At 45.7% G+C, this 14,274-nt stretch overlaps 1 protein-coding gene across 2 annotated transcripts in view; it reads right to left on the bottom strand.

Annotated features, from left to right (window-relative positions):
• Positions 1–2,169: 2,169 nt before the first annotated feature.
• LOC123990781 (EH domain-containing protein 3) overlaps positions 2,170–14,274 on the bottom strand; it is a 42,176-nt gene continuing 30,071 nt past the window's right edge. Inside the window, exons 5-7 of one of the 2 annotated variants that reach the window (XM_046291642.1) lie at positions 9,846–10,258; positions 5,046–5,210; positions 2,170–4,466 (exon numbers count right to left, since the gene is read on the bottom strand). In XM_046291642.1, coding sequence (XP_046147598.1) covers positions 3,936–4,466; positions 5,046–5,210; positions 9,846–10,258 — 1,109 coding nt within the window. In that variant the 3' untranslated portion in view covers positions 2,170–3,935. The remainder of the gene's footprint in view (positions 4,467–5,045; positions 5,211–9,845; positions 10,259–14,274) is intronic. The other variant, XM_046291639.1, reaches the window with a different exon arrangement.

The raw sequence follows: 14,274 nt of genomic DNA, 5'->3' as shown, positions 1-14,274 counted from the left end.
TTGTGTCGGGGGCTAGGGTCAGTTTACTATATTTGGAGTATTTCTCCTGTATTATCCGGTGTCCTGTGTGAATTTAAGTATGTTCCCTCTACTTCTCTCTCTCCCTCTCCCTCCCCTCCCGGAGGACCTGAGCCCTGGGACTTTGCCTCAAGACTACCTGGCCTGATGACTCCTTGCTGTCCCCAGTCCACCTGGTCATACTGCTGCTCCAGTTTCAGCTGTTCTGCCTGCGGATATGGAACCTTGATCTGTTCACCGGACATGCTACCTTGTCCGGGACCTGCTGTTTTTTTTCAAATCTCTCTCGTCCGCACCTGCTGTCTCTAACTCTGAATGCTCGGCTATGACAAGCTAACTGACATTTACTCCCGAGGTGCTGACCTGTTGCACCCTCTACAACCACTGTGATTATTATCATTTGACCATGCTGGTCATCTACGAATGTTTGAACATCTTGGCCATGTACTGTTATAATCTCCACCCGGCACATCCAGAAGAGTACTGGCCACCCCTCAGAGGCTTGTTCCTCTCTAGGTTTCTTCCTAGGTTACTGCCTTTCTAGGGAGTTTTTCCTAGCCACCGTGCTTCCACATCTGCATTGCTTGCTGTTTGCGGTTTTAGGCTAGGTTTCTGTATAGCACTTTGTGACATCGGCTGACGTAAAAAGGGCTTTATAAATAAATTTGAGGCTTGTTAAATGTGCCTTGAATTAAAAAATAAATCACTGACAATGTCACCAGCAAAGCACCCCCACCTCCACGCTTCACGGTGGGAACCATACATGCTGAGATCATCCGTTTACCTACTCTGCATTTTCCAAAGACACCAAAAATGTCAAATTTGGACTCATCAGACCAAAGGACCGATTTCCACCGGTCTAATGTCCATTGCTCATGTTTCTTGGCCCAAGCAAGTCTCTTCTTATTGGTGTATTTTAGTAGTGGTTTCTTTGCAATTCGACCATGAAGGCCTGATTCACACAGTCTCCTCCGAACAGTTGATGTTGTCACGCCTTGGTAATTGTATTTTGTGTTTTTGTTATATGTATGGGTAGGCCAGGGTGTGACATGTATATGTTGTTTTTCGTATTGGGGTTTGTAGTTTTGGGATCGCGGCTGATTAGGGGTGTTGTATAGGCTTGGCTGCCTGAGGCGATTCTCAATCAGAGTCAGGTGATTCTCGTTGTCTCTGATTGGGAACCGTATTTAGGGAGCCTGTGTTTCGCATTGTATTTCGTGGGTGATTGTTCCTGTCTTTGTGTAGTGTTCACCAGATAGGCTGTAATAGGTTTCTCGTTCCGTTTGTTGTTTTTGTATTTAGTTATTTCATGTATCGTCACTTTTCATTCATTAAAGATCATGAGTAACAAACAGGCTGCATTTCGGTCCGACTCTCTTCCTGCAACAGACGAACGCCGTTACAGATGTTGAGATTTTACTCTGTGAAGCATTGATTTGGGCTGCAATTTTGGCTGCAATTTCTGAGGCTGGTAACTCTAATGAACTTATACTCTGCAGCAGAGGTAACTCTGGGTCTTCCTTTCCTGTGATGGTCCTCATAATAGCCAGTTTCATCATAGCGCTTGATGGTTTTTGCAACTGCACTTGAAGAAACTATCAAAGTTCTTGAAATTTTCCACTGACTGACCTTCTTGTCTTAATTAAAGTAATGATGGACTGTCATTTCTATTCTGATATTTGAGCTGTTCTTGCCATAATATGGACTTTGTCTTTTACCAAATAGGGCTATCTTCTGTATACCACCCATACCTTGTCAAAACACAACTGATTGGCTCAAACACATTAAGGAGGAAAGAAATTCCACAAATGAACTTTTAAGAAGGCACACCTGTTAACTAAAATGCATTCCAGGCGATTACCTCATGAAGCTGGTTGAGAGAATGCCAAGAGTGTGCAAAGCTGTCATCAAGGCAAAAAGGGTGTCTATTTTGAAGAATCTCAAACATAAAATATATTTTGATTCAACACTTTTTGGATAACTACATGATTCCATATGCATTTCAAAGTTTTGATGTGGGGCGGCAGGTAGCCTAGTGGTTAGAGCGTTGGACTAGTACAAATCTGTCGTTCTGCCCCTGAACAGGCAGTTAACCCACTGTTCCTAGGCCGTCATTGAAAAAAAGAATTTGTTCTTAACTGACTTGCCTGGTTAAATAATGGTAAAATAAAACAATTTTGATGTCACTATTATTCTACAATGTAGTATAATAGAACTGTATATCTCTAACGGGTGTGCATGAAAAAAGTAATCTTGTAGATTCATAACTCAGGACTCTTACCGTAATTAGTTTAAACAAAAGCAGGAACCAGAATGAGAAATGCTTGGCTCTGTCACCTTTATTAGTTGCAAGATCTACTCAATTTGATGACGACAGGATACTTAGCGTACTATCAGCAGCAACAGATGAATACACAGCAGAAGAGAAGCAGAGCAAGTAACAGTCATATCAGGTAGGGAAAGAAACCTACCACTTGTGGACAGTGTGAGTGGAAGAAACTCCCTTTGATACTGTGCAGTATAGTCTATCAACATTTCAATTCCCCCTAGGAACTACTTTCAGATGAGTGTTCCCTCACTATGATCCCAATAATAACTGTCACTGTATTACAATAGCTACAAAATCCAACTTGCCCTGAACCTTTTCTACATACAATTCTCATATATTTCTGACCTATTCCACCTTTCAGTTTCTGAATAATCAGGTACAAGAACACAGGGTATTTGGATTATGACCTCATAATATTTATGGTGGATAATATCCAGAAGTGGTGTCAACAGTCTCTATGATAGATATACACTGTATGCCGATAGCATATTGATCGTCAGAGTATAGCAAGACTATAACTATAGTATTGTTTTGTGCTATTTATCGAGGGAAGCAATCGAAGATAATCGGACTCGAGTAGTAATTTGAAACCTTTGCTTTCTAATGGGTTATGCGTCTAATGAGTAGATGAACAAGGGAATATTTCTATATATACTGTACTATGTCCAATTGGAAACGCCAGAACAGGACATAAACATCATCTCCATTGTCAGTTATATCTATGGAAAGATTGAAGTCTCTTTCTCTCAACAGTGATTAGAATTACATAAGTATGCTAAATAATAGATTAAATAGGTATTAAACATACAGACGTTTGACAAGGATACTAGTTACTAGAAGGCAATTTCAAACACTATACATTTAAAGGTCTACCAACTCTATACAGTTGTAACAGTCTCTTGGTCAGGCTATGAAGGGCCTGCATGTGTTAGGATGCTGCCTGTTCACAAGAAGAAAATATCATATGCCTACACTACCTACTTATAAAAAGGATTCCTGTCACTACATTTGACCGTTATTGTGTTTTAAAGTGATAACTAGAAGGATTATTAGGATTTAGTATTGACATTAGTTTATCCTTTTGAAACATGCCCATTTTCTGGGGAGATATGAAGCAGACTACAAAACAGGCTCAAATGAAAAACAAATCATTTATGCTGGAGAGAAACTGACAGTGTTCATGTATCCAATGATAATGCAGGTTATTGTGTCACAGATAGCACACTCTCAGTGGTGTATAACAATAGGGCATGTGGGCGGTGCAGAGTCCAATATCAGTTCCCTCGACTCTGAACTTTGAACCAGGACCTTTACCCCCTTCAGTTCAATAAAAAATGAAAAAAAAAAATCAGACATCTCCCAGAAGAGCAAACCAATCCCTTTGCTCCCACTAATCATAAACACAAAGTTTCTGCTTTTCTTTGTTTCTTGGTGAAGCGTGGTTGTCCAACCTTGATAAATTTACCCCCACACCCCCCATAGATCCTTCACTGTCCTTCCTCTTACCCACTCCCTCTCTTCTTCCCTCTTACTCACTCCCTCTCTTGTTCAACGCCCTGAGGAGGTGAGCGTGCAGGGGGGGGGGGGTCTACTCAGCAGTGATTTTCCTCTTGGAGGGGGGGATGAGATGACCGGGGAGGTCGGCGGGTAGCTCGTGCCCCTCCAGTTTGACTTTGATCAGGTGATTGGCCAGGGCAAACTCCTCGTCATCCAGCATCCCATCCTTATCGATGTCAGCCAGCTTCCAGATCTTCCCCAGCACCGTGTTGGGAAGCTTGGACTTCACCATCTCTTTCTTGGCGTTGGCACCAGTCACCTTCCCGTTGACCGGCGACAGCGTGTAGAAGATCTCATCGTACATGGGCTTGTCGCGGGCCACCACCCACTCTGCCTCATCGATACCCTCCCCGGCGCCCTCGCCATAGCCGTGGCCGAAGGGCCCGTTGAGGGTGCCGTCGAAGGCCCCTCCCTTCACCACCTGCTGGGGTCGGTTGGTCTCCTCCTGTCTGACCAGCACCATGAGACCGGCGATGTCGTGGGCCAGCATGTCGTCCACCGTGTCCAGCAGCTTTATCTTCAGGGGCTGGAACTTGTTCAGGTCGTGGGCATTAAGTTGCTCCTATAGGAGGGAAGAGAGGGCAGAGGTAAGTGGTCAAAAGAGCAGTGTCTTACTCACTACAAACAGTTTGGGGTCAAACTGATCTTAGTTGATGCATCTCTACATTCTGTTTTGTGTGAGAGGGAGTCGGAACAAGATACATGACTGTCCTGGTCTGTGCATCAGAGATACAGTATGTCAGAAAGGATCAACATGACTACTGCTTACTTTCTGAGCCAAGTCATGTTGGTGCTTCTCTCAGTGAGGAAAACAAAGTGCTCATCAGGCCCAGATGGACTGGGGGTGGTTCAGATCTAATTCCTGATCACAGCCAATCAGAAAGGAGCTTGTTTTGTCACCATGGCTCAAAGTAGTCCCAGTAGGACATGTGTGTGAGTTAGCTCAGTAATCAGAGGAAAACAGCACAGAATGTGTGCTTTATCCATCACTCCCTTGGTAAACATGGCATTGTGAGTCATGTTCGTAGTCATTTTATATTTCAAGGTTTTTAGGTATTTATGGTATGATGTCGTCTGTCCAGCCCATATTTGACACCTACCCTTAGCTTTACTCAAGAGAAGCCCAATCTTTCTATCTCACCTGCATCTTCTTGAGGTTGGGGAAGTCTCCAGGGGAGATCTGGTGTTCTCTCTCAATGCGGCTGTAGATCTCTCCCAGACTGTTAATCAGCTCCTTCTTCTTGCCCTCCTTCCCAAACACACTGGGCATCTCCTTTTTCAGAGAGCTGATGATATAGGCATGGACCTAGCAGGGCACAGAGCAGTACACAGTCTACTCAGTGTGGACTGTCTGTTAAGACTGGGTAGGGCAGTGAAAAATCACTCATATACTGCTTCCTCAGATACTGGATTGGGACCCATACAGGTGTTGCAGCCAGCTTCTATTGGGTCATAGCTAGAAAGATAGTTTTGTTTATGTGTCTATTGTTCCACCAAGGGCTCTTCAATGTTCCTCCTAATATCTCAGATGTCCTTGAAACTGGAAATAATTAACATTATGAACATTCAAACAGGAAGGAAGCACTTAAAGCAGTTTTATGAGAGAGCATGTGGCGGCGGGTATCACACCCAGCTACACAAGAGGTTTCCCTTCCTTAGGGTTTCCTAGAACTGAGAGGGAAGGGGAAAATAACCTCATCACACGAATGACTCCCCTTGAGACTTCTGAGAGATATTTCACCAGAACATGTTATGCACGTGCTATATCAGAACGCAGAACTGAACATGGTATGTGTAGTTCAAAAGAGAACACAGATTACACACAGTGCATTCTGAAAGTATTCGGACACCTTGACTTTTTCCACATTTTGTTACATTACAGCCTTGTTCTAAAATGTATCAAATTAAATAAAATCCTTATCAATCTACACACAATAACCCATAATGACAAAGTGAAAACAGGCTTTTAGAAATGTTTGCTAATTTATTCAACCTTAAAAACAGAAAAACCTTATTAACAAAAGTATTCAGACCCTTTGCTATGAGATGCGAAATGGATCTCAGTTGCATCCTGTTTCCATTGATCATCGTTGAGATGTTTCTACAACTTGCTTGTTTTACACCTGTGGTAAATTCAATTGATTGGACATGATTTGGAAAGGCACACACCTGTGTATATAAGATCCCAGAGTTGACAGTGCATGTCAGAGCAAAAACCAAGCCATGAGGTCGAAGGAATTGTCCTTAGAGCTCCGAGACAGGATTGTGTTGGAGAACAGATCTGAGGATGGTTACTGAAATATTTCTACAGTATTGAATGTCCCCAAGAACACAGTGGCCTCCATCATTCTTAAATGGAAGAAGTTTGAAAGTACCAAGACTCTTCCTAGAGCTGGCCGCCTGGCCAAACTGAGCAATCGGGGGAGAAGGGCCTTGGTCAGGTGACCAAGAATCACTCTGACAGAGTTCCTCTGTGGAGATGGGAGAACCTTCCAGAAGGACAATCATCTCTGCAGCACTCCACCAATCAGGCCTTTATGGTAGAGTGGCCAGACAGAAGCCATTCATCAGTGCAAGGCACATGACAGCCCGCTTGGATTTTGCCAAAGGGCACCTAAAGGACTCTCAGACCATGATAAACAAGATACTCTGGTCTGATGAAACCAAGATTGAACTCTTTGGCATGAATGCCAAGTGTCACGTCTGGAGGAAACCTGGCAGCATCCCTACGGTGAAGCATGGTGGTGAGAGCAACATGTGTGGGGATGTTTTTCAGTGGCAGGGACTGGGAGGGAGAGAGAGAGAGAGATTGGGATAGAGAGTCAGGATCAAGACAAAGATGAATGGAGCAAAGTACAGAGAGATCTTTGATGAAAACCTGCTTCAGAGCACTCAGGTTCTCAGACCGGGGTGAAGGTCCCTCTTCCAATAGGACAACAACCCTAAGCACACAGCCAAGACAACGCAAGAGTGGCTTCGGGACAAGTCTCTGAATGTCCTTGAGTGGCCCAGCCTGATCGAACATCTCTGGACAGACGTGAAAATAGCTGTGCAGTGATGCTCGCCATCCAACCTGACAGAGCTTGAGAGGATCTGCAGAGAAGAATGGGAGAAACTTTCCAAGTACAGGTGTGCCAAGCTTGTAGCGTCACAACCAAGACGACTTGAGTTTGTAATCACTACCAAAGGTGCTTCAACAAAGTACTGAGTAAAAGGTCTGAATACTTATGTAAATTTAATTTTTAAGTTTTTAAGTTTGTATAAATTTGCAAAAATGTTCTAAAAAACAGGTTTTGGTTCATGATAATGGAGTATTGTGTGGAGATTGATAAGGGAAAAAAACGATTTAATAGTGTGTGTGTGTGTGTGTGTGTGTGTGCGTGCACAGGCTGGCACTACTTGAGTAACCAGCTCCTTCAGTGGAACCTCTGTATCCTCTGCCTCTGTTTCCCTTTGGCGGATGGATGAGCACCCTGCTGCTGACAGCAGAGGAAGCCCACATCTCTGGTCTGGTCAGGACAGAGGCATAGGACAGGACATGGACCAGGTTCCATGGACCAGGAATAGGGGGACAGGGGACAGGAGGAGGCCGGAGGTGTGTTACCATTTCCTCTCAAGGTGACCACCTGTTTGGGGGTGATTCCTTGGACTGTGGCCAGGGAAGCCCCCAAAACACGCACACACGGGCACACACGCTCCCTCCTCAGGACATCCTGCTGTGGCTGTGTGATCTCCAGAACAGCTATCTGAAGTGTTGAGATGAGGTGGTGCCTGTATTGTATGACAACAGAGGACCTGGTCACACAGACTGGTATGGGGCTAATAGGAGAGGAAGCCCAGAGTTAAGCCGCTGTATAGGCTATGACATAATAACCTCCTGAGCTCAGGTGGCATGCCAAATCAATGCTACCCAATCTCTCTCTCTCTCTCTCTCTCTCTCTCTCTCTCTCTCTCTCTCTCTCTCTCTCTCTCTCTCTCTCTCTCTCTCTCTCTCTCTCTCTGTCTCTCTCTGTCTCTCTCTCTGTCTCTCTCTCTCTCTCTCTCTCTCTCTCTCTCTCTCTCTCTCTCTCTCTCTCTCTCTCTCTCTCTCTCTCTCTCTCTCTCTCTCTCTCTCTCTCTCTCTCTCTCTCTCTCTCTCTCTCTCTCTCTCTCTCTCTCTCTCTCTCTCTCTAATTTACATCAGAACAGTTTCTCCTCTGTCTCACTGCTCTCTGATGATTATCTCATGAAGTTCCATTCCACACTAACTGGACAAGAAGCTGATATTTATGTTTAAATATCCAGTTGGAACCACATGGTAAAACCAAGTTCATCCCAGGAACCTCATCAATTAAACACTCCCCACTATTCCTGATCACACACACACACTATCATTTAGCTATGGGCTGAGAAGATTGTACTGCAAATCAAATTTGCCTGAGACGTCACAGTAACTGGTGACAACACCATATAGTCATGGCTAGGCCCCCAGAGAGACAGAGTGGTGTTAGGGCCTGTGGATTGGTCTGAGTTCAGGAGATGGAGAAAAGGGGGAGGAGATCAAATCAAATCAAAGTTTATTTGTCAAGTGCTCCAAATACAACAGATAGACCTTACAGTGAAATGCTTACAGTAAAATGCTTACAGTGAAATGCTTACAGTGAAATGCTTACAGTGAAATGCTTACAGTGCTACCTAGAACTTAATAAGATACCAGATGGAGAGAGATACAGAAAGAGACAGAAAGACAGAAGGGGTTGAGGGATTCCCTGGCTGTCTGGGAGGCTGATACCATAAATACAGCCTTGGGGAGAAAGATTCTTCATGTGAGGCGGATTGTTAATCATCAGTGGCTGTGAAGATGGTTGTATGAACACAGACACTCTGTACTGTGTTGATTGACCTGTCTTTATCCTGATCACTGCTTGGATCCCAGGATGCTCATCTATCGGTCACCCAGTACACTCTTAGAAATGGGTTCCAAAAGGGTTCTTCGGCTGTCCCCATAGGATTTTTTTTTTTTTGTTCCAGGTCAAACCTTTTTGGGTTCTATGTAGAATCCTCTGTGGAAAAGGTCCTACATGGAACTCAAAAGGTTTCTACCTGGAACCAAAAAGGGTTCTAGCTGGAACCAAAAAGGGCTCTTCAAAGGGTTCTCCTATGGGGACAGCCAAAGAACCCTTTAAGGTTCTAGCTAGAACCTTTTATTCTAAGATTGTAAGCCTTGATCACAGAACCACTGACCTTGCAATCTAGTTTGGAATAAATTATTCATCAATATAATAATATGATCAATATAGTAACACATTGTTCTTATCGTCATAAGACAATAAAAGCATACCAATGCTACTGTCACCTCATTATTTGAAAAACATGGTCAATCTGAGGTCAAGTTTTGTCCCATGACTAACTCCATCTACCATACCTTGTTTACATCCAATTGCAATCAACGCTCTATGCCAAATGAACAGTAGTGACCTGTGACTAATAATTGATTTGGTGTGACTTTGTTCTTAGTGCCACCAATGCTTTAGGACTCTATTAAAGTGTTGCTCAGTTGGGAAGGCACCCTGGTACCGCCACTGTACCAGCCCTCATCACACCACGCAGTCACACAATGTCCAGGGATTGCAGCTTCGCTCAGTAGGGAAAGGTTATCTTGCCCTGACAAAGTGGATGTAATTGCAGTCATTACTCTTCATTACTCATCAGTCAGGATTGGTAGCTTATTAAGTTCAGTAGCAACTCCTGTATGGAGATTCGGTTCCATTCAAAATACCTATTTAGCAATTACTTTTCTTCTCTTTCGAAAAAAGACTTAATAACTAATAAAAGAGAACTTCCTAGTTAGGCCAAAATGACATAACATAGTGCTTAGGAGTACTAGCCAAATGTACTTTTGTGAGAGAATGTGTGTTTGCACGCGTGTGTTGGTCCATGCATATGTGAGGTTAGAGCTTACCTTGGCGAGGCGTGCCCTCTTGATGAGGTCATTGAGCTTCCTGAGGGCAGCATTGCGGGGCAGTGACTGGATGTCCTTGAACAGGTCCTGCTCCTCCGCCTCAAACAGCTTACGGTTGTCGGGGATGAGCAGCGGGTGCGACCAGAATGACCCGATATAGACACGGATCACCTCGGGCGTGTTGACGATCTTCCCCAGCGACCACATGAGTGCGCCGTAGACCCTCATCAGCTGCTGCGTCTCAATCTGGTCTGCCTTGTTTAGAACCACCCGGATCTTGTCTTCGTGATTCTTCAGGGCCTTGATGACCTCCGAGAACTCGTCTGATATGTCCAGCTTGTGGGCGTCGAAGAGGAGGATGATTCGGTCCACGCGCTCTGCAAACCACTCCAGCACGGCGGCGAAGTCGTAGCCTTTAGACACGTAGGGGGTGAGGGGAAGCAAGGATGGGAGAGGTGGGCGAGAGGCAAGAGAAAGGCAAGGATGGAGGAGAGCCAGGAGAGAGGCAGGGTAGAGGCAGGGGAATGGCAGGGGAGAAGCAGGAGTGAGGCAAGAGAGAGGCAGGTGAGAGGCAGGAGAGAGGCAGGTGTGGGAGAGAAGTGGGAGAGAGGCAGGGGAGAGGCAGGAGAGAGGCAGTTGTGGGAGAGAAGTGGAAGAGAGGCAGGGGAGAGGCAGGAGAGAGGCAGGTGTGGGAGAGTAGTGGGAGAGAGGCAGGTGAGAGGCAGGAGAGAAGCAAGAGAGAGGCAGGCGAGAGATAGGAGAGAGGCAGGGGAATGGCAGGGGAAAAGTAGGAGTGAGAAAAAAGAGAGAGGCAGGCAAGAGGCAGGAGAGAGGCAGGTGTGGGAGAGAAGTAGGAGAGAGGCAGGGGAGAGAAGCAGGAGAGAGGCAGGGGAGAGGCAGGTGTGGGAGAGAGGCAGGGGAGAGGCAGGAGAGAGGCAGGGGTGGGAGAGAGCCAGGGGTGGGAGAGAGGCGGGAGAGAGGCAGAGGCGGGAGAGAGGCAGGGGCGAGGCAGGAGAGAAGCAGGGGTGGGAGAGAGGCAGGAGAGAGGCAGGGTCAACAACCAGCAGAACAACAGACTGTTGGAAGACCAGGGCGGCCCAGTGGTGTCCAGCTAAGTAACCAGAAGAGTGTTGTGAGCTTGGTAGGCCTATTGCTCAAGAGTATGACAAGTCATCAATTACAAAAGAGAACAGAACCACTTGTTAAGATAAAGGCTGAAAGGCATTTGAACACAATGAGGTAATGGTTGATCATTTAGTATCTTACCACTTACCAGTGAGAACATAACATGATGACATTATTTATTTAAATCCGTGCTGATATATCTTGAACTCACTGCTTGATTTGCACTTAGTTCTCACTACTTGACATGACAGGACAGGACAGGACACGACAGCATATAGCTTCACGACCCTCTTCTCCTCTCCTCGAAGCATTAGCTGCCTGACCTCAAGAGGCTGGAGCCTCTTAATTAAAGAGCATCAGTAAATAACAATAGTGGTGCTATATACAGGGGGTACCGGTACAGAGTCAATGTGGAGGCTATATACAGGGGGTACCGGTACAGAGTCAATGTGGAGGCTATATACAGGGGGTACCGGTACAGAGTCAATGTGGAGGCTATATACAGGGGGTACCGGTACAGAGTCAATGTGGAGGCTATATACAGGGGGTACCGGTACAGAGTCAATGTGGAGGCTATATACAGGGGGTACCGGTACAGAGTCAATGTGGAGGCTATATACAGGGGGTACCGGTACAGAGTCAATGTGGAGGCTATATACAGGGGGTACCGGTACAGAGTCAATGTGGAGGCTATATACAGGGGGTACCGGTACAGAGTCAATGTGGAGGCTATATACAGGGGTACCGGTACAGAGTCAATGTGGAGGCTATATACAGGGGGTACCGGTACAGAGTCAATGTGGAGGCTATATACAGGGGGTACCGGTACAGAGTCAATGTGGAGGCTATATACAGGGGGTACTACAGAGTCAATGTGGAGGCTATATACAGGGGTACCGGTACAGAGTCAATGTGGAAGCTATATACAGGGGGTACAATGTGGAAGCTATATACAGGGGGTACCGGTACAGAGTCAATGTGGAGGCTATATACAGGGGGTACGGTACAGTCAGTCAATGTGAGTCAATGTGGAAGCTATATACAGGGGGTACCGGTACAGAGTCAATGTGGAAGCTATATACAGGGGTACAAGAGTCAATGTGGAGGCTATATACAGAGTCAGGGAAGCTCAGGGGGTAGGTAAGAGTCAATGTGGAAGCATACAGGGGTACCGGTAGAGTTGTGGAAGCTATAAAGTGGCTCATGTGGAGGCTATAGATAATCAACTATATACAGGGGGTAGGACAGAGTCAATGCTAGCAGCGTAGAGTCAATGTGGAAGCTATATACAGGGGGTGTACAGAGTCAATGTGGAAGCTATATACAGGGGTACCGGTACAGAGTCAATGTGGAGGCTATATACAGGGGGTAGCAGAGTCAATGTTTGATTAGATTATTAAAGTTCAGGAGTCTTATGGCTTTGATTAGATGTTCATAGAAACTGTTTAGAAGCCTCTTAGACCTAGATTTGGCGCTCCGGTACCGATAGCAGGCAGAACAGTCTATGATTAGGGTGGCTGAAGTCTTTTGACGATTTCTAGGGCCTTCCTCTGACACCGCCTGTTATAGAGGTCTTGTGTGGTAGGAAGCTTCGACCCGGTGATGTACTGAGCCGTACGCACTACCCTCTGTAGTGCCTTGTAAAACCTTTTGCCAAATCTTTTCAGTCTCCTGAGGGGGAAAAGGTTTTGTCGAGCCGTCTTCACAACTGTCTTGGTGTGCTTGGACCATGTTAGTTTGTTAGTGATGTGGACGCCAAGGAACTTGAAGCTCTCAACCTGCTCCACTACAGCCCGTCAATGAGAATGGGGGCGTGCTTGGTCATCCTTTTCCTGTTGTCCACAATCATCTCCTTTGTCTTGATCACGTTGAGGGAGAGGTTGTCCTTGCACCACACGGTCAGGTCTCTGGCCTCCTCCCTATAGGCTATCTCATCGTTTTCGGTGATCAGGCTTATCACTGTTGTGTCATCGGCAAACTTAATGATGGTGTTGGAGTCATGCCTGACCGTGCAGTCTTGATTGAACAGGGAGTACAGGAGGGGACTGAGCACGCACCCCTGAGATGTCCCTGTGTTGAGGATCAGTGTGGCGGATGTGTTGTTACCTACCCTTACCACCTGGAGGCGGCCCGTCAGGAAGTCTAGGATCCAGGTGCAGAGGGAGGTGTTTAGTCCCAGGGCCCTTAGCTTAGTGATGAGCTATGAGGGCACTATGATGTTGAATGCTGAGCTGAAGTCAATAAATAGCATTCTCACATACTGTAAGTGTTCCTTTTGCCCAGGTCGGAAAGGGCAGTGTTGAGTGCAATAGATATTTCATCATCTGTGCATCTGTTGGGGCGGTATGCAAATTGGAGTGGGTCTAAGGTTTCTGGGATAATGATGTTGATGTGAGCCATGGCTACAGACGTGAGTGCTACGTGTCGGTAATCATTTAGGCAGGTTACCTTAGTGTTCTTGGGCACACGAACTATGGTGGTCTGCTTGAGACATGTTGGTATTACAGACTCAGACAGGGAGAGGTTGAAAATCAGCAAAAACACTATTTGATACCATTCTATTGGTTCCGCTCCAGCCGTTGCCATGAGCCCGTCCTCCACAATTAATGTGCCACCAACCTCCTGTGCTTTACACTAAGTGGGTAACTGAACCACTTTACTCTCCTCCTGCCAGCAGCAAATAGATAGAGACAGAGGTGTTTCAGCACAGATAAAGAGAATCCCCCAAATGATGGCTAATCTAATGGAGCAATTAGCTGTCTAATCTGAAGGCAGTGATCCCAGAAGCCAAGAGACAAAGAGAGCCATCGGGGGAAAACAGATTTCACCCGCAGAGTAATGAAAATGTACTCTACTCTCAGATGTCCATTCCCAAAGCATGTATTCGTAGTGAAGAAGGTAGCTAAGACTCCGACTGACAAGATGTCAGTGGTAGACGTCAATAAGTATGACAGTTTATTTGAATGCCATTGAAATGACAGAGGAGTTCCCATTGGATGGTGATGGTATTTCACTGTATCGTTGATTGGACTCCAGGTTTTTAAAACAATTTTTATTTATCCGTTATTTTACTAGGTAAGTTCACTGAGAACACGTTCTCATTTGCAGCAACGACCTGGGGAATAGTTACAGGGGAGAGGAGGGGGATTAATGAGCCAATTGTAAACTGGGGATTATTAGGTGGCCATGATGGTTTGAGGGCCAGATTGTGAATTTAGCCAGGACACCAGGGTTAACACCGCTACTCTTACGATAAGTGCCATGGGATCTTCAATGACCTCAGAGAGTCAGGACACCCGTTTAA

Source organism: Oncorhynchus gorbuscha, linkage group LG12 (genome assembly GCF_021184085.1).
Source record: "Oncorhynchus gorbuscha isolate QuinsamMale2020 ecotype Even-year linkage group LG12, OgorEven_v1.0, whole genome shotgun sequence".
Classification (NCBI taxonomy): Eukaryota; Metazoa; Chordata; class Actinopteri; order Salmoniformes; family Salmonidae; genus Oncorhynchus; species Oncorhynchus gorbuscha.
Note: the sequence above shows the minus strand (reverse complement) of the source record. Positions and strands in the feature narration are given on the sequence as shown.